General features: G+C 37.1%; 2 protein-coding genes and 1 pseudogene across 3 annotated transcripts; all 3 read left to right on the forward strand.

Annotated features, from left to right (window-relative positions):
• The first annotated feature begins 227 nt into the window (after positions 1 to 227).
• On the forward strand, positions 228 to 4,287 carry LOC121782757 (probable disease resistance protein At4g27220). The gene is made up of 2 exons (XM_042180702.1): positions 228 to 303; positions 683 to 4,287. The coding sequence occupies exon 2, from the start codon at positions 696 to 698 to the stop codon at positions 4,182 to 4,184; it is 3,489 nt and encodes a 1,162-aa protein (XP_042036636.1). The 5' UTR covers positions 228 to 303; positions 683 to 695; the 3' UTR covers positions 4,185 to 4,287.
• Positions 4,288 to 4,647: 360 nt separating this feature from the next.
• On the forward strand, positions 4,648 to 7,804 carry LOC121782753 (annotated as a pseudogene).
• Positions 7,805 to 10,992: 3,188 nt separating this feature from the next.
• On the forward strand, positions 10,993 to 15,001 carry LOC121782759 (probable disease resistance protein At4g27220). 2 transcript variants are annotated; one of them, XM_042180704.1, is made up of 2 exons: positions 10,993 to 11,150; positions 11,531 to 15,001. In XM_042180704.1, the coding sequence occupies exon 2, from the start codon at positions 11,544 to 11,546 to the stop codon at positions 13,839 to 13,841; it is 2,298 nt and encodes a 765-aa protein (XP_042036638.1). In that variant the 5' UTR covers positions 10,993 to 11,150; positions 11,531 to 11,543; the 3' UTR covers positions 13,842 to 15,001. The 2 variants fall into 2 exon arrangements, with proteins under 2 accessions (XP_042036638.1, XP_042036639.1); XM_042180705.1 differs by having other exon boundaries at positions 11,026 to 11,150; positions 11,536 to 15,001.
• The last annotated feature ends 6,005 nt before the right edge of the window (positions 15,002 to 21,006 follow it).

Here is a 21,006-nt window from a genome sequence, read left to right on the forward strand (position 1 = left end):
TTTTTATTTAATGGAATTTTTTCTCTATTTGTGTCGAAATTTTAATTCCGTAAATTGTTTAATTTGTGAATTTGTGATTTTTTTAATTGTTGGAAGTCCTTGGGGATGTCCGCCACGGTGCATAATGACGTGGTTGTGCAGTGAGAAGTCCGTATGACATGTATCTCTCTAGATCTCTTTCTTGCCTGATTAATTTTTCTTTCACTTCCACCTTTTTGCACCACACATTCAAACATCTTGTGATTTTCTCTTTCTAGATCTACAAATTATTTTAATCTCAGCTCAGACGTTCACATCTCTCAGGTAACAATTCTCATACTTAATTTACATCTCTGCTTTTATTTGTTCGTTTAGAATTTAACAAGATCTTGCTAATATTCCGGAAATGAATGTTTGAATTTCTTGTACATGTAAAATGAAGGAAATTTTGAATAATTATCGTAAACTCTAACAATCTTGCTTGTAGATTGCTAGTGCTTACCATCATGCTTAACATCGTGCTTGTAGATTAATAGTGCTTAGCATCATTTTGAATAATTATCGTAAACTCTGAAATCTTGCTTTGTTCATTACTTGCAAATTCATTTTCGGACTGGATAAATGCTTGCTAGAAAAATGAGATTGTAACTATTTTTCTCATATAATAATTCTTGTTTTTGGTTTATGTTTACTCTGGGAAAAGCAAAGTGGTGAAAATGTTAAGCCGGATTTTCGAGCCAATTTTGACAAAGGTATGTGAGTCAATTTTGTCAAAGTTGGTTGAACAAACGGCGGATAATGCACACAACAATCTCAAAAGTATAAAGGACTTTGAGCTCAATCTAAAAGCTCTGCAGAAAAAGTTGAAGTCATTGTGTGCTAAGGCATCTGATGTTGAGGAGGAAATCAAGAACTCAGAGCTTTCTGGTCGAAAGAAAAGGAAGCGCGAAGTTGAGGAGTGGTTGGAAGAAGTCAGGTCCATTGAAAAGCAAGTTGTTGAGTTGTGCACTCAAGTGGAATCCGAAGGATTTATTATGAGATTGATGGATGGAGGGTTGCCGGCTAAACTAATTGATGAGGTTGACTTGCTTGTTGAGCAAAGTCGGAATTTTGGTGAACTTGTCCTTGATGTTTGTGGAAGTAGGGGAGATAAGTTGTTGACTAATGGGATGGTTGGTCAAGCTTTTCATGAAAATTTGGAAACGATTTTGAAACATTTGGAGAGTGGGCAAGTGTTGAGCATTGGTGTTTATGGTATGGGTGGTGTGGGAAAAACGACACTGGCAAAGCACATTCACAATCTACTCCTCCAACACTCTCAGGGACGTGTGATTTGGGTTACAGTCTCTGAAGAATTTAGTGTTACAACTTTACAAGATAAAATAGCTCGTTTCATAGGTCTGGAGTTTGTGGATGAGAAAAATGAAGACATAAGGGCAGCAAGACTCCATACAACTTTGTCTCAGATGAAGAATTCAGTGCTGATATTAGATGATGTCTGGGAAAAAATTGATTTATTAAAGGTTGGTTGTCCCATTTCTGTAGAGTGTTGTAGGCTGATTATAACTACTCGCTCCTTAGAAGTGTGTCGTCAAATTTGTTGCCAAAAAGTGATTCCAGTGCAAACTCTACATCATCATGAGACATGGGAATTGTTCAATGAAACACTAAGAAATGAGATAGAACTTGATTCTTCAGCAGAAAAAATTGCGAGATCTGTGGCAGAATTGTGTGGTGGTCTGCCCCTAGGAATTGTTACAGTGGCGGGAAGCATGAGGGGAGAGAGAGCCATTCATACATGGAGAAATGCTTATGAAGAACTAACAGAACGTGTCTCGGGGAATGATGGCATGGGAGAAGGTGATGTTTATAAAGTATTGAGATATAGTTTTGATCGGTTGAAAAGGAACCGTCATAGTCAGACTAATGAATTCAATACATTGCAACATTGTTTCCTCCATTGCGCGTTATATCCTGAAGATAAAGAAATAACGAGAGAGCGTTTGGTTAGAGAGTTCGTTTCAGGACGGTTGGTGGATGAAAGAAAGACAAGGAGAATGCAAGTTGAGCAAGGACATTCCATATTGGATAAATTAGTGAATGTGTGCTTATTGGAAAGTTGTGTTGGTCCTGGTTCTACGGAATGCGTGAAGATGCATGATCTTGTAAGAGGAATGGCATTGAAGATATGTGAGGGGAAATATATGGTAAGAGCAGGTGATTGGTCTTTGAAGGAAATTCCCAAAGAAGTAGAGTGGGCAAAGGATCTGGAGAAGGTGTCCATAATGTACAATGGCATAACGAGAATTGAAGAAGGAATGTCTCCCGATTGTCCTATTCTCTCAACGTTGCTTTTATGTTATAATGTTTGGTTGGAGTTTATCCCAGATTCATTCTTTTCTAAAATGCAAGGACTATGCATTCTTGATTTGAGCATGACTAAGATAACAATGCTGCCAAACTCAATCTGTGCCATGAAGAGCCTCAAGGCATTGCTCCTTAGGTCGTGTAGTAAGCTAGAAAATGTGCCATACTTGGGAGAGATGAAACAACTCAGGGAGCTAAACCTCTCGGATACAGGCATCAAGGAAGTACCTCAAGGAGTTGGGGAATTATTCAATCTCAATTTCCTCGCAATGGATGCGTGGAAATTTAAGATTCTTCCAAAAGGATTGTTTCTTAAACTTGGGAATCTTCAGCACTTGGAATTACCATCGCATATAGAAGTAGAAGTTGAAGAAATTGAGAATCTGAAACTGCTAGAGGAGTTTAGTGGAAGATTAAAAAATGTGAATGAATTTAATTCTCTTATTACAAGTTGGGGAAGTCGGGTGCATGACACTTGCTACACAATAGGAGTGGGATCATATCATGAAAGTTTCTATCAGAATGTTGGAAGAGAAGTATGTTACAATAAAGAGTTGATCGTGTCGGAATGCAACCTTGAAGATGAGAGAGTATTAGCAGAGGGAATTGTGGATGGATTGAAGAGATTGAGAATGGAAAGATGTGGAGGAATAGAGTACATTTGGAATAGTGAGGCAGGATTATCATCTCAAATATCTGCTCTTGAAAAAATTGAACTGGTTGAGTTGGATGCTATGAAGGGGTTGATCGAAAAGGGGGAAATAGGAGCATCAGCTTCACTTGCACGATCTGTGTTTTCCTCTCTGACAAAGCTAAGGATTGAAAAGTGTAACAAGATGACGACACCAATATTAGGAGTTCCCAACCTCGAAGATATTGATATGAGAGAGTGTGAAGAAATAGAAGAGATATTCGAAGATGAGGGAACAAGTTCCCTCACCCTCCCTAAATTAAAAACCTTAAGGTTATATTGGCTGCCAAGACTAAGGAAGGTGGGGACACTATCCGGAGTTCCCAACCTCGAAGTTATTGATATAAGCAAGTGTGAAGAAATAGAAGAGATATTCGAAGACGAAGGAACAAGTTCCCTCACCCTCCCTATATTAAAAACCTTAAGGTTATATGGGCTGCCAAGACTGAGGAAGGTGGGGATACTATCAGGAGTTCCCAACCTTGAAGATATTCATATCACCAAGTGTGAAGAAATAGGAGAGATATTCGAAGACGAAGGAACAAGTTCCCTCACCCTCCCTAAATTAAAAACTTTAAGGTTATATGGGCTGCCAAGACTGAGGAAGGTGGGGATACTATCAGGAGTTCCCAACCTTGAAGATATTCATATCACCAAGTGTGAAGAAATAGAAGAGATATTCGCAGATGAAGGAACAAGTTCCCTCAACCTCCCTAAATTAAAATACATAAAGTTAGATGAGCTGCCAAAACTGAGAAAGGTGGGGATACTACTATCAGGAGTTCCCAACATTCAAGTTATTTCTGTGAGAAAGTGTGGAGAAATAGAAGAAATATTTGAAGATGAAGAAACAGGTTCCCTCACCCTCCCTAAATTAAAAAAGTTGAAGTTGAAAGAGCTTCCCACACTGGAGAGCCTATGCAAGGGAACAACCATCATTTGCAACTCCATTGAAGCTATCTCCGTGAAAAATTGCCCAAGATTGATGAACAAACTTCCTGTGCTTGTGGATTCGGCTGTGCCTCGACGATGTCAGATAACGGTGAACCCAGAATTGTGGGAATCGTTGAAGTCGGACAATCCCAATATCTCTCTATTTTCCAAATCTGATGAAAAGCTAATCATACTCCCTACTATATTCTTTTAAAAATAGAAACTTTTCCATTCTCTATTAGTAGGAGTATTAGATAACGGAAGGGAGGGGAGTATAATGCAAAGTTTTTGGCGCACATGTGCGTCTTTAGATATTAGCTGTCAGTGTGCGTCTTTTCTCCATCCTCAGACACGCTAACAATGGTCCACGGATCTGCTGCATTCCACTGAAAATCAACCACCTTGTCCCTGTCATAAATATTACTACTTGAAGTTGAAGGCAAAGATAGCAATGGCATTTTTCGGGCAACACCAATGCAAAGGAATGGTAATTTTTCATGCTTCTGATAATAAAAAATGAAGTTGGGAAGGAGTGATTTTTGCTTGAGCAAGAAAAGGATAACTGGGGACAAAGTTTGAAAGTTGTGGCTGTTTTTAAGTTGGTTCATAGAGAATAGTCATGGCACATGGAGAGTAATCGCTCACCTTTGCATGATCCCATATATTTAAGATGCCATCCTCTGCTTTAGCCGGAGACCACTAAAAAAATTATATGTCAGTTAAAATAGATCTACAACTTTCCTGGGAAAAGAATATATGGAAAAGGAAGGAAAAAAATAACTAGAACCCAAAAGGTAGCTTCAAATCAGGTAACAGCTTGTTTACTTTCACTTGAAGTTCATCACCCCTGTTAAGAATGCACAAACTTCACAAACAAAAAAGTTGCTTGACACTAAATAAGTGAATTCATTAAGCAAAAACCAATAGAAGAATAAATTAATGACATGTATGAGGACGTATTCAACATATATTGGATTTCTACTTTGTTCATTACTTACAAATTCATTTTTGGACTGGATATATGATCGCTAGAAAAGTGAGATTGTAGCTATTTTCTCATCAAATAATTGTTGTTTTTGGTATGTGTTTTATCTGGGAAGAGCAAGGTGGTGAAAATGTTAAGCCGGATTATCGAGCTGATTTTGACAAAGGTATGGGAGTCAATTTTGTCAAAGTTGGTTGAACAAACGGTGGATAATGCACACAACAGTCTCAAAATTATAAAGGACTTTGAGCTCAATCTTAAAGCTCTGCAGAAAAAGTTGAAGCCATTAGGTGCTAAGGCATCTGATGTTGAGGAGGAAATCAAGAATTTGGAACTTTCTGGTCGAAAGAAGAGGAAACGTGAAGTTGAGGAATGGTTGGAAGAAGTCAAGTCCATTGAAAAGCAAGTTGTTGAGTTGGGGACTCGAGTAGAATCTGAAGGATGGAGAGTTACCAGATAAACTAAATGGCGAGGTTGACATGCTTGTTGAGCAAAGTCGGAATTTTGGTAACTTGTCCTTGATTTTTGTGGAAGCAGGGGAGATAAGTTGCCGACAAATGGGATGGTTGGTGAAGCTTTTAATGAAAATTTGGAAACGATTTTGACACTTTTGGAGAGTGGGCAAGTGTCGAGCATTGGTGTTTGTGGTATGGGCGGTGTGGGCAAAACGACACTGGCAAAGCACATTCACAATCAACTCTTCTAACACTCTCAGGGACGTGTGATTTGGGTTACAGTCTCTCAAGAATTTAATGTTATGACTTTACAAGATAAAATTGCATGTTTTATAGGTTTGGACTTTGTGGGTGAGGATAATGAAGAATTAAGGGCGGCGAGACTCAGTACAACTTTGTCTTTGTTGAAGAATTCAGTGCTGATATAAGATGATGTGTGGGAAAATATTGATCTATTAAAGGTTGGATGTCCCATTTCTGTCGAGTGTTGTAGGCTGATTATAACAACTCTCTCCTTAGAAGTGTGTCGTCAAATTTGTTGCCAAAAAAAGATTCAAGTGCAAAATCTAAAAAATAATGAGGCTTGGAAATTGTTCAATGAAACTCTAAGAAATGAGATAGAACTTGATTCTTCGGTAGAAGAGATTGCGAGATCTGTGGCAGAATTGTGTGGTGGTCAGCCCCTAGGAATTGTTACAGTGGCTGGAAGCATGAGGGGAGAGAGAGCCATTCATACATGGAGAAATGCTTATGCAGAACTCAAAGAACATGTCTCAGGGATAGATGGCATCAGAGATGGAGATGTTTATAACGTATTGAAATATAGTTTTGATCGGTTGAAAAGGAACAGTCATAGCTAGGGTAGTGAGTTCAATACATTACAACATTGTTTCCTGCATTGTGCGTTATATCCTGAAGATGAAGAATTAATGAGAGATCGTTTGGTTAGAGAGTTCATTTCAGGAGGGTTGGTGGATGAAAGAAAGACAAGGAGAATGCTAGTTGAGCAAGGACATTCCATATTGGATAAATTAGTGAATGTGTGCCTATTGGAAAGTTGTGCTTTTCCTGGTAGGTTTGGTCCTACAGAATGCGTGAAGATGCATGATCTTGTAAGAGGTATGTCATTGAAGATATGTGAGGGGAAATATATGGTAAGAGCAGGTGATAAGTCTTTGACTGAAATTCCCAAAGAAGCAGAATGGGGAAAGGATCTGGAGAAGGTGTCCTTTATGAACAGTGGCATAATGAGAATTGAAGAAGGAATGTCTCCCGATTGTCCTAAGCTCTCTACATTGCTTTTATTCGGTAATCATTGGTTGGAGTTTATCTCAGATTCATTCTTTCCTAAAATGCAAGGACTAAGCACTCTTGATTTGAGCTCGACTAACATAACAATGCTGCCAAACTCAATCTGTTCCATGAGGCATTGCTCCTTAGGGCGTGTTTTAAGCTAGAAAATGTGCCGTACTTGGGAGAGATGGAAGAACTTAAGGAGTTAGACCTCTCAGAAACAGACATCAGGGAAGTCCCTCAAGGAGTTGAGGAATTATTCAATCTCAAATTCCTCGCATTGGATGCGCGTAAATTGGAGATGCTTCCAAGAGGATTGTTTCTTAAACTTGAGAAACTTCAGCACTTGGAATTACCATTGCATTTAGAAGTAGAAGTTGAAGAAATTGAGAATCTGAAACTGCTAGAGGAGTTGAGTGGAAGAGTGGAAAATGTGAATGATTTTAACTCTTTTATAACAAGTTGGGAAAGTCGGGTGCATGACACTTGCTACACATTAGGAGAGGGATCATATCATGAATGTTTCTATCCGAAAGTAGGAAGAGGAGTATGTTATAATAAAGAGTTGTTCCTGTCAGAATGCAACATTGAAGATGAGAGAGTATGAGCAGAGGGAATTGTGGAGCTAACAATTAGTAAGTGTGAGGGTTAGAGCATTTTTCTTTGTGGATGGATTGAAGAGATTGAGAATTAAAAAATGTGGAGGAATAGAGTACATTTGGAGGAGTGAGGCAGGATTATCATCTCAAATGTCTGATCTTGTAGAAATTGAACTGTATAGCTTGGATGGTATGAAGGGGTTGATCGAAAAGGGGGAAATAGGAGCATCAGCTGCACCTGCACAACCTGTGTTTTGTTTTCCTCACTGAAAAACCTATCAGGAGTTCCCAACCTTGAAAACTATTTTTGTGAGTAAGTGTGGAGAAATATTTGAAGTTTGTTGTTTTGATGAGATTATTGTGTAATTAATTATACAGATATGCATCAGTGTGTCTAAGAAGAAACCTGCGTGGTTTGGAGATTATGTCTCCAAATGACATTAGTTGTTCTTTTTATGGTTATTTTAATTATTTATTTTGATTGAATATTTTATTTTATAGACTTTTTGAGTTGAGCATACTATAATCTATAAGCTCCGTTTCAGGTTTTCTTGTTGGTTCTTTCCCGGAATGATCGAGTCGAACCAAACCTAGAGTCCTTAGATAATATAAATAGAGATTCCGTTCACCAATCAATATATCAGAAATTTTCCTACTTTTATCGCCTTTTTTTCCTTTCTCTGCAAGTTTCCATAATAACAAAACCCTAGTTGAAGAGAAGCTTGGCTGCTCAGGAACGATCCCGCGAACGAACCAATACTTCCTCGACGAACTATCGGTTCCCCTCTGATACGTCTAGAGTCAACTCTAACATCTTGCTTGTAGATTGCTAGAGCTACCAATATTACCTATAGCATGGCACCATGTTTACATATTCAACATAGATTGGATTTATACAGTAAATAATACACCGGAAATCAAAACAAGAAAACGAACTCTCGAAAAATTGTATTGGTGATGATGTAAACGAACTACTGGATTCAAATTCACATTAATCGCGAAGGAGAGTAATAGTAAATCAGCTAACAACACTCAGAACTAGCAAGCTGAAAAACTGATCTAATGCTAGTTAGATCCTACGGCTCAGATTAAAACATCTAAACTAAAACGCCATCAGACGGCTCCTGAATCTCCTCGCATCTTCGATTAACAGAACTTGATCTTGCTCTTCTTTCTTTCTTTCTCTCTCTAATCGAAGACTTCATTTGTTGATTTACTCCCATTGAACAAACCAACAAATCTCCACCTTGAGTGCTTAATTGGCATCATGCACTATCTTGCACAACCAATCAGCCTCATACATTTCTCAAACTTTTCCCTCATTGTGAGCATGTTAGCTAGATTCTCAGCCGTCGTATCAACCTTGAATCCTTTCACTGCATCTTTTTCATCTCTTCTCAAACTTCTTGTGATTCTCTCTTTGTAGATCTACAAATCTCTTCAATCTTTCACATCTCTCAGGTAACAATTCTCCTACCAATTTTATATCTCTGCTTTTATTTGCGTAGTATATTATACTACTAAGTTCATGCAAATTATTTTTTATTTTACCAATTATGCATTTAAATCATAATGTTTTAAAAGATTCTGCCACTCCTTTTTTTCAAAGGTGGATGCAGTAACACAATAAAGTTTCGCCAAAAGTTTGGAATTGAGGTACTAAATAGTTGGGCTAGCTGTTATATTGCTAACCTAATAATGCTAACCTAATACTTAATTGTTAACTACAATTAAATAATAACTCTTAGATATTCAAATCAAGGGCCTACATCATCATCCCAGAAATGTCAATACGATCAACAAAAAATGTCAATAAGGTTATTAAAGTGAATTTACAACAAATTAGTTGTAACTAACTTTTGAAAAATATCACATAACTTTAAAACGCATATAACTTTCTTGATTTAAATTATTTTTTCGCACAACATTATATCAAATTAAAGATAATTTCATAAAGATTCTAACGCGATCTCACTTCCATATGTTCCGATATCAAAATTTGAAAAAAATTCGAAAAATTTCAATTTTTTCGTACAGCAACAAATATTAACATAGTATATAAAATATGTTAATATACATGTAGAATATCCTTCTTAAAGTAATGTGTTGACATACACAATGTATTCACATTCTCAAAGCATTGTGTTGATATTTTCAAAACACTATATTGATATTTTAATTCAAAACCCTAATTTGATAGCTTTTTTTATCTTTTTCGATTTAATTAATAAAAATATAAATTACACGTGGCAAATTTTAGACCACTAGATTTCTAAAATCCTATGATCTTAAATTAATTGTAGTTAGCAACTAGATATTGAGTTAGCAATTGATCACTACCTTTTTTGGGCGAGTATGTTAACTTATTTTGAGACCATTTTTGGGGAGTTTTTTATATATTCAAATTTTCTAATTTTATAGTATAAGTTAAGTATTATGCTAATTGTTAGTATTAAATATTATTAATTGTATAGTATATAATTTGCATTATTTTGGAATTTGATAAAAATTTATAAAATTAATTATATTTTACTTACATTTATTGTACTAATTTTAATTTATTTTTTTTTGCTAATTTGGGTGGGTGGTGAAGGTACTTCATTTATTGTGCATCAGAGTAACTCCCTTGCATCGACTTTGAATGTGAATGGAGATATTTTTTTATCACTTTTTGTTTTGAATATCTTTCATTTTATAAATGCATTTATAACGTTATTTTTTAAGAATCATAGTTTTGCAATTTTTATTAACTGTTTATTGAAATCATTTTAACTGTAACTAAATTTTATATATACGAAATATATATTGATTAGTAATTATTTTTCTTTTTGACCCTTTGTTGCATATTTTTCTTTATTTGTACTTCATCTGACACTGTGGTTGGTAGAAGCGTTTCATTTTGACCACTCGTTTTGCAAAAATAATAATAAATAATTAAAGTGAAGATAAAGTAAACTAAGAGAGATAATAAAGTAGAAAAAACTCTTAACTATATCAATATCTCTCTTACTTTATTTTCTCTTCACTTTAACTACTCCCCCTGTCCCAGTTAAGATGATACGTTTCTTAGTCGACACAAGATTTTACGAGTTGCTGGTTAATGTATTTAATTGAAGATATAAAAGGTGGGTGTAAGTATTAAATGAAGAGAGAAAGAAAGTTGAATATTTTAACTATGGTTTTGTGTATATTAATTGGAGAGAGAAAATTACCAAAAATAGAAATGTGTTATCTTATTTTGGACAAACTAAAAAAGAAAATGTGTCATCTTAGTTGGAACAGAGGATATATTTATTATTATTTTCTAAAACGAGTGCTCAAAATAAAATGCATCTACTATAGTGGAACGGAGGGAGTATTTCTTATTGTAATGTACACGTATATGTAAGCATACAATTTATTTATTCCACTCATAATCGAATTTAGAACTGTATGAAATTTTTTGTCGATGGTAAAATGCTTCATTTAGAATAATATGAAAAAACGCATAAAAGATATAACGTTTTATATCTTTTATTAAACATTTTTTCTGATATATAAATATAATTATACAATCTTTATTATCTGAATTAATTATACAATCTTTATTATCGAAATTTTTTTAATTCATTTATCCCAAGAGTTACATGAAATAACATGGCAAGTGCATAGCAATGCTAGTTGGAAAAATGCAAGACTAAGTCCAAGTCAACTTCATATACTACTGTGAATCTCTCTTTCTTGCCTGATTAATATCTCTTTCACTTCCTCCTTTTTGCATCACACATTCAAACATCTTGTGGTTTTCTCTTTCTAGATCTACAAATCTATTCAATTTTAATCTCAGCTCAGACGTTCACATCTCTCAGGTAACAATTCTCATACTTAATTTACATCTCTGCTTTTATTTGTTCGTTTAGAATTTAACAAGATCTTGCTAATATTTCCGGAAATGAAAGTTTTAATTTCTTGTACATGTAAAATGAAGGAAATTTTAAATAATTATCGTAAACTCTAACAATCTTGCTTGTAGATTGCTAGTGCTTACCATCATGCTTAACATCGTTCTTGTAGATTAATACTGCTTAGCATCATTTTGAATAATTATTGTAAACTCTGAAATCTTGCTTTGTTCATTACTTGCAAATTCATTTTCGGACTGGATAGATGCTTGCTAGAAAAATGAGATTGTAGTTATTTTTCTCATATAATAATTGTTGTTTTTGGTTTATGTTTACTCTGGGAAAAGCAAAGTGGTGAAAATGTTAAGCCAAATTTTAGAGTCGATTTTGACAAAGCTGGGAGAGTCATTTTTGTCAAAGTTGGTGGATCAAACGGCGGATAATGCATACAACAATGTGAATAGTATAAAGGACATTGAGCTCATTTTAAAAGTTCTGCAGAAAAAGTTGAAGTCATTGTGTGCTAAGGCATTTGATGTTGAGGAGGAAATCAAGAACTCAGAGCTTTCTGGTCGAAAGAAAAGGAAGCGCGAAGTTGAGGAGTGGTTGGAAGAAGTGAGGTCCATTGAAAAGCAAGTTGTTGAGTTGGGCACTCAAGTGGAATCCGAAGGATTTATTATGAGATTGATGGATGGAGGGTTGCCAGCTAAACTAATTGATGAGGTTGACTTGCTTGTTGAGCAAAGTCGGAATTTTGGTGAACTTGTCCTTGATGTTTGTGGAAGTAGGGGAGATAAGTTGTTGACAAATGGGATGGTTGGTGAAGCTTTTAACGAAAATTTGGAAACGATTTTGAAACAATTGGAGAGTAGGCATGTGTCGAGCATTGGTGTTTATGGTATGGGTGGTGTGGGCAAAACGACACTGGCAAAGCACATTCACAATCGAATCCTCCAAGACTCTCAGGGACGTGTGATTTGGGTTACAGTCTCTCAAGAATTTAGTGTTACGACGTTACAAGATAAAATTGCTCGTTTTATAGGTTTGGACTTTGGGGGTGAGGATAATGAAGACATAAGGGCAGCGAGACTCCATACAACTTTGTCTCAGATGAAGAATTCAGTGCTGATATTAGATGATGTGTGGGAAAATATTGATCTTTCAAAGGTTGGATGTCCCATTTCTGTTGAGTGTTGTAGGCTAATTATAACTACTCGCATTTTAGAAGTGTGTCGTCAAATTTGTTGCCAAAAAGTGATTCCAGTGAAAACTCTACATCATCACGAGGCATGGAAATTGTTCAATGAAACGCTAAGAAATGAGATAGAACTTGATTCTTCGGCAGAAGAGATTGCCAGATCTGTGGCAAAATTGTGTGGTGGTCTGCCCCTAGCAATTGTTACAGTAGCTGGAAGCATGAGGGGCGAGAGAGCCATTTATACATGGAGAAATGCTTATGCAGAACTAAGAGAGCGTATCTCAGGGAATGATGGCATGGGAGACGGTTATGTTTATAAAGTATTGAAATATAGTTTTGATCGGTTGAATAGGAATCGTCATAGTCAGAGTAATGAGTTCAATACATTACAACATTGTTTCCTGCATTGCGCGTTATATCCTGAGGATGAAGAAATATTTAGAGAGTGTTTGGTTAGAAAGTTCATTTCAGGAGGGATGGTGGATGAAAGAAAGACAAGGAGAGCGCAAATTGAGCAAGGATATTACATATTGGATAAATTAGTGAATGTGTGCTTATTGGAAAGTTGTGCTGGTCCCAGTAGTTTTGATCCTACGGAATGCTTGAAGATGCATGATCTGTTAAGAAGTATGGCATTGAATATATGTGAGGGGAAATATATGGTAAGAGCAGGTGATATGTCTTTGATTGAAATTCCCAAAGAAGCAGAATGGGCAAAGGATCTGGAGAAGGTGTCCTTTGTGAAAAATGGCATAAGGAGAATTGAAGAAGGAATGTCTCCCGATTGTCCTAAGCTCTCAACATTGCTTTTATTCGGTAATTATTGGTTGGAGTTTATCCCAGATTCATTCTTTTCTAAAATGCAAGGACTATGCACTCTTGATTTGAGCTGGACTAGCATAACGAAGCTGCCAAACTCAATCTGTGCCTTGAAGAGCCTCAAGGCATTGCTCCTTGAGTGGTGTAAGTATCTAGGAAATGTGCCATACTTGGGAGAGATGAAAGAACTCAGGGAGTTAAACCTCTCGAAAACAGCCATCACGGAAGTTCCTCAAGGAGTTGGGGAATTATTCAATCTCAAATTCCTCGCAATGAATGCGGATAAACTGAACAAGGTTCCAAGAGGATTGTTTCTTAAACTTGGAAATCTTCAGCACTTAGAATTACCATTGTATATAGAAGTAGAAGTTGAAGAAATTGAGAATCTGAAACTGCTGGAGGAGTTTAGTGGAAGAATGGAAAATGTGAACGATTTGAAGTCATTGATTACAAGTTGGGGAAGTCGGGTACGTGGCACTTGTTACAGAATATTAGTGGGATCATATCATGAAGATAAGTTCAATATAAGAGAAGGAATATGTGATAATAAAGAGTTGTTCTTGTTCGAATGCAACCTTGAAGATGAGAGAATATTAGCAGAGGGAATTGTGCATCTAACAATTAGTAAGTCGGGTACGTGACACTTGTTACAGAATATTAGTGGGATCATATCATGTAGATGAATTCAATACAAGAGGAGGAACGTGTCATGATAAAGAGTATTAGCAGAGGGAATTGTGCAGCAATGTGAGGGTCTGGGCATATGCTTTGTGGATGGATTGAAGAGATTGAGAATTGAAAGATGTGGAGGAATAGAGTACATTTTGAGGAGTGAGGCAGGATTATCATCTCAAATGTCTGCTGTTGAAGAAATTGAATTGTATGAGTTGGATGGTATGAAGGGGTTGATCGAAAAGGGGGAAATAGAAGCATCAGCTGCACTTGCACAACCTGTGTTTTCCTCTCTGACTAAGCTATGAATTGAAAAGTGTAACAGGATGAGGATACCATTACCAGGAGCTCCCAACCTCGTAGTTATTGATATCAGCAAGTGTCGGGAAATAGAAGAGATATTCGAAACAAGTTCCCTCACCCTCCCTAAATTAAATACCTTATGGTTAAAAGAGCTGCCAAGACTGAGGAAGGTGGGGATACTATCAAGTGCTCCCAACCTTGAATATATTGATATAAGCGAGTGTGAAGAAATAGAAGAGATATTCGAAGATGAAGAAAGAGATTGCCTCGCCCTCCCCAAATTAAAATATGTACAGTTACATGATCTTCCAAGACTGAGGAAGGTGGGGATATCACTATCACGAGTTCCCAACCTTATAATTATTTCTGTGACTAAGTGTGGAGGATTAGAAGATGTGTTCGATGATGAAGGAACAAGTTCCCTCACCCTGCCCAAATTAATAAAGTTGAAGTTGAAAGAGCTGCCAAGAATGAGGAAGGTGGGGATACTACTATCAGGAGTTCCCAACCTTCAATTGATTTCTGTGAGAAAGTGTGGAGAAATAGAAGATGTGTTCGATGATGAAGGAACAGGTTCCTTCATTTGCAAGAGCTTCCAACGCTGAAGAGCCTATTCAAGGGAACAACCATCATTTGCAAGATTGATGAACAAACTTCCTGTGGTTGTGTATTCGGCTGTGCCTCGACGATGTAAGATAATGGTGAACACAGAACTGTGGGAATCATTGATGTCGGACAATCCCAACCTCTCTTTATTTTCCAAAGGTGGTAAATATTTTATCTTTAATATTGAAACAAGTTTTTGGAGCAAATGTTTTGATTTGAATTCTTTGCTTTCCAAAACTATAGTGTCTTTAAATTTTTAACTTTTCGGAATGTTACAATCATATCTCGATCAAAAATAATAATGGCATGTTCTTAGCTCAATTCAATAACACATTTATATTTGATATATGATTTATTAATTCTAAATGAGTTTACAATTTTGATTTTAACAATTCATAATTTTTATTTTTATTATTTACGTTCCAAAATTTTTAATATCGTTAAATGTCTAATTTTTTGGAACGTTACGATTGTACATCGATCAAAAAATAATCACATGATCTTAACTCATCTATTTAATATCTTAAAAATATTAGTTAATATTTTCTTTTATTTATAAAATAGAGTTATTGGCTCAATTTGCTACAATATGAATAAATAAAAAATTTATATATGATTTTTATTTATTTATTTACAGTGTTCAAGTTTATGAATTTCATAAATACATATTTAATTATTTACTTTCCAAAATATTAACTTCTATAAATTCTTGATTTTGGAATGTTACGACGAACCTCTATCAAAAAATTATCACATCTATTTTTAACTCATTTATTAAAAGTTTAGAGCTTCATAGTTAGTATTTACCCTTTTTTTGTAAAATATAGTACTAGAGTCTTAGCCTAATTCACAATGCAATGAATTATAATTTGATATATGGTACTTAGTATATTAATAATAATTGAGTTCACATTTTTAATCATAAGAATTTCAGAATTTTGATTTTAAATTTTAAATTTTAATTTTTTAATTCTTAAAATTTTAAATAAGGAGAAATATTTTACAAAATTGTAGAATACACTCTAAAAATACGAATAAAAATATAAAGAGAAAATGAAAAAGTTTGTAGTTACATTAATAAGATATCACTTTAATCTATCATATTAATTGAAATTTTCTTCACATTAAAATTCCCTAAATTAGAAATATCCATAATTACTTTATAAAGGGTATATTAGTCAAGATTGGATGTCCCATTTCTGTCGAATGTTGTAGGCTGATTATAACTAGTCGCTCCTCAGAAGTGTGTTGCCAAAAAGTGGTTCAAGTAAAAAATGTATACGCATGGGAATTGTTGAATGGCTGAGGGGCGAGAGAGCCATTCATACATGGAGAAATGCTTATGCCAAACTCAATATGTGCCCTGAAGAGCGTCAAGGCATTACTCCTTGAGTCGTGTTGTAATCTACAAAATGATGAAAGAACTCAAGGAGTTAAACCTCTCGTACACAGCCATCACGGAAGTCCCTCGAGGAGTTGGGGAATTATTCAATCTCAAATTCCTTGCAATGGATGCACAAGAATTAAAGATGCTTCCAAGAGGAAGAATCTTCAGCACTTAGAATTACCATTCTATGTACAAGTAGCTGTTGAAGAAATTGAGAATCTGAAATTGCTAGAGGAGTTTTGTGGAAGAGTGGAAAATGTGAATGATTTTAATTCTTTGATTGCAAGTTGGGTAAGCCGGGTGCATGACACTTGCTGTCACAATACGAGTGGGATCGTATGTTGGATGTCTTTATACAAGAAGAGAAGCATGTTATAATAAAGAGTTGTTCCTGTCAGAATGCAACCTTGAAGATGAGAGAGTATTAGCAGAGGGAATTGTGGAGCTAACAATTAGGAAGTGTGAGAGTCAGAGCATTTTCTTTGTGGATGTGAATACTAAAAGAGCATAACAGCTCGTGAGTCATCATGCTTAGAAGAAAAAGGCCGTTGAAGAGGCTTCACAAGGTTAGTTAGAAAGGAGTTCAGAATAGAGCCGTTGGCTCGTCTGTTGTTTTCAGCTCAGTTTGTTGAGAGCAGTTTATCTTTGAGTCTTAGCCCTCTAGATACAAGTCCCAATGTTGTATCTTGTAGTTGATGGGTTTTTCTTTTTTTGTTCTAGAATACAAATAGCATTTCTCGAGTGTACTAGACTTTTTTTTTATTCCGCCTTTGGGAGAGACGCATGACCCTCATGCGTCTCTTTTTAATGAAACGCATGACGGAGATGCGTCTTTTATAGAGACGCATGAGGGACATGCGTCTCTCAATTTTTTCGAATTTTTTTTAACGACGCATGAGGGCAAAGACGCATGAGCGTCATGCGGCGCTATTTTTATTCGATGGCTGAGAATGGAAGAGGGAAACGGGGAGGTCACATCCGGCGGGGTCCGCAGCTCAGAGTAGCTTTCTGCAATTGTCAGATTATTTCCATTATTAATTCAATTTATTACAATTATTATAATTTAATAATACTGCAAAGCAGCTCATCGCTTTCATCATGATCTGCCTCTTCTATTCTTATTTTTCCAGCACCAAAATCGAGATTTTCACTTCCTTGTACAAACACTAGATTAATAAATTCAAACATTTTCACTTGCGCCGGTCAACATGTTTTTCCATTTCTTATTCAAGCGTGATAACTCCGTCCTATACAAATACGCATTTTTTACTTATGTCATCCCACAAGAATATACATTCTTTAATTGCCGCCCCACAAAATGGAATTAAATCCCTAGTTATGTCATTCACAGGAATATGCATTCTTTAGTTGCCGCCCCACAAAATGGAATTAAATGGATTTTAAAATACTGATTGTGTATTGTATCTGAAACAATAGTTTCATTTTTATCGTGATTTTCAATTAGTTGATTTGATTTGATTTGATTTGATTAGATGAATTATGATTGAAATGAAATTAAGTAATTGTTTGAGATGGTAGAACTCACTAGTAATAATAGACTATGAACACACATAATGACAAATTGTCAACTGTACAACGTGGTACTACTGTTTATCTGACAATTGCAGAAAGCTACTCTGAGCTGCGGACCCCGCCGGATGTGACCTCCCCCGTTTCCCTCTCCATTCTCAGCCATCGAATAAAAATAGCGACGCATGACGCTCATGCGTCATTACCCGTGACGCATGACGCCCATGCGTCGTTAAAAAAAATTGAAAAAATTGAGCTCTATAAAAGATGCATCTCCGTCATGCGTTTCATTAAAAAGAGACGCATGATGATCTTGCGTCTCTCCCAAAGGCGGAATAAAAAAAAGTCTAGTACACTCGAGGAATGCTATTTGTGTTCTAGAACAAAAGAAGAAAAAACCCTGTAGTTGATAGAATCATCATACTAAAGCAAATCAAAAGAGTTTTTTCTTCGGTTTTCTCATTAAATTGCCTACTGTGATTTCCTTCTTGATTGTTCCTTCTTGTTTTCTTGCTCGGCTTTACCTCAATTTGTAACAATTGGCGCCGTATGTGGGAAACCCTAGTTCTTTGATTGGGTTTTTTCTGTCAAGATCAGCGTAGGAGGGAGATCGAGCGAGATCGATGGCTTCTAGATTGGAGGCTGAAAAGTTCACAGGAGCCAATGACTTCGGGCTATGGCGGATGAAGATCCGGGCCATGTTAATCCAGCAAGGGCTGACTGCTGTGCTCGACAAGGGCAGTGATAAATCGAAGGAGATTGGAGGCGATGAGAAAGCAGCTGCGAAATTGGCAGAGATTCAATCTAAAGCTCACAGTGTTGTGATCTTGTGTTTAGGAGACAAGGTGCTTCGAGAAGTGGCTAAGGAGACTACTGCAGCAGGTATATTGGCAAAATTGGAGGGTCTTTATTTGACCCGCTCTCTTGCTAATAGATTGTGCATGAAGCAGAGGTTATATTCCTATCGATTCCAAGAAGATAAGGGAGTTTGTGAGCAAATGGAAGAATTTTCTAAAATGATTGATGATCTTGAGAATGTGGATGTTACAATTGATGATGAAGATCAAGCTATACTTCTTCTGAATGCTTTGCCTAAAAGCTTTGATAATGATGGTTTGGCGAATTTTTGATGATGATGAATGCAGGAAAATACAGATCACGACACAATGAATTTACGTGGTTCGATTTACTGAAGTAAATCTACGTCCACGGGAAGAAGGGGGGGGCAAGATTGTATTGCTTGATCTGTGATTACAGCTTACAACACAGACTTGCTATATGATATTTTATCTCTAGAGAGCTTAACCTCTGTCTATCAGATCTAAGTTCTATTTATATATTGAACCAAGATCGTGGCATGCAGCACCATTTACTAGGTAGTGGATGTCGTGGAGATCGTGGCGATCTTGCATGGGTCCACTATCCTGCATGAGTTACTGACTGCTTGACACCACTAAATAGATCGTGGGTGTAGTGGAGGTGGAAATCCTGCATGAGTCCACTATCTCCTAGTTCGGTCGAATACTGAGACCGAACTGCTGAATTATTGCCGAGCAGCTTTTGCCGATCTGAGAGTAGAGCTTGATGCCGACCTGAGAGCAGAGTTTTGATTGGTTGGCTTTTACCGAGCTGTAGGCTGGGACCGAACTCTTTGGTTGTGCCGAACTGAACTCTGATACTCTTTAGTCATGCCGAACTGATACTCTTTCTTGGGCTTTAGGCTGATGGGCTTTACTGCTGTTGGGCTTGTTTAGTACGTACTCCATCACTACCCCCCCCGAAAAGCGAAGTGAATCACTTCGGCATTCTGGATAAAGGTACGGGGTAAGTTGATGTTTGTCCTCGGTCTTATGAAGTGAACTCTTCTTTGATCGGACTTGGTTTGTGTCCTAATTTGGCGAGTTTTATCGCTCGGATCGGACTTTCCGTTGTCCTAATTTGGGGATCGGACTTTCCCTTGTCCTAATTCGGCGAGTTTTATCGCGTGGATCGGACTTTCCCTTGTCCTAATTCAGGCAAGTTTTATCGCGTGAATCGGACTTTTGTTGCAGTTCGTTTCAGACGAAGTGCTTGATTCTTAAGCTGAATTGTGGTCTTGTATCCTCTTTAGAAGCTTGGACTTCACAATCGTTGGCTTATTGCAGTTCGTTTCAGACGAACTGCTTGTTTAAGCTGAATTGTGGTCTTGTATCTTCTTTAGAAGCTTTGACTCACAATCGTTGGCTTGTATATGTTCTAAGAAGGGGATCAGCCTTCGAAGAACAAGATACCTCAGTAACATTTGTAAGAGACGACACGCACAGAGACAGACAAAACACACAGACAAAACGCACAGAAACAAACAAAGACCAAGCAAACCAAAGAAAGCACATTGACCGAACAGGACTCAAGACTGACTGACCGGACTGTCTCTTACAAATGGAACTTCTTGAGGTTGGAAATGTGCCATGTTCGGGGTACCTGTTCTCCTGACATGTGAGCCAATTTGTAAGACCCTTTGCCGAGGACTTCTGACACCCGATACGGACCTTCCCATGTGGGTTCGAGCTTGCCCAGCTTTTCTGCTCGGCTTACTTCGTTGTTTCTCAAGACGAGATCTCCCACTTGAAATTGCAGCTTCTTCACCCTTTGGTTGTAATACCGGGCTACTTGCTCCTTGTACTTGGCTGCTTTTATGCATGCCAATTCTCTTCTTTCTTCGGCAAGATCTAGCTCGGCTCTCAGTCCGTCGTCATTCATTTCTGCTGAGAAATTTAGAGTTCGGGGACTGGGTATGCCGATCTCCACCGGAATCACGGCTTCAGTGCCGTACACAAGACTGTACGGAGTTTCACCGTTGGAGGTTGTGGGTGTAGTTCGGTAGGACCATAGGACTTGAGGGAGATTTTCTACCCATTGTCCTTTGGCTTGTTCTAACCGAGCTTTTAACCCTTTCACCAGGATACGATTTGTTACCTCCGTTTGTCCGTTTGCTTGTGGATGAGAGACCGAAGTGAACCGCTGTTGAATATTCAGCTCTTGACACCAATTCTTGAACGTCTTGTCGGTGAACTGAGTCCCGTTATCCGAGATGAGGATGTGGGGTATGCCAAATCGGCACACTATGTTCTTCCAGACGAAATCCAATGCCTTCGAGCTCGTTATCGTAGCTAATGGTTCAGCTTCCACCCACTTCGTAAAGTAGTCCACGGCAACGATTAGGAATTTTATTTGCCGAGGAGCTTGTGGTAGTGGTCCTACTATGTCTATACCCCATTGCATAAAAGGCCAAGGGCTTTGCATAGTGGATAGATCGGTCTGCGGCATCC

The sequence above is a fragment of the Salvia splendens genome, chromosome 20 (genome assembly GCF_004379255.2).
Source record: "Salvia splendens isolate huo1 chromosome 20, SspV2, whole genome shotgun sequence".
NCBI lineage: Eukaryota > Viridiplantae > Streptophyta > Magnoliopsida > Lamiales > Lamiaceae > Salvia > Salvia splendens.

Excerpts from the sequence above, each read along its gene's own strand:
- LOC121782757 (XM_042180702.1), top strand. The coding sequence starts at position 696 with ATGTTAAGCCGGATTTTCGAGCCAATTTTGACAAAGGTATGTGAGTCA.
- LOC121782759 (XM_042180704.1), top strand. The coding sequence starts at position 11,544 with ATGTTAAGCCAAATTTTAGAGTCGATTTTGACAAAGCTGGGAGAGTCA.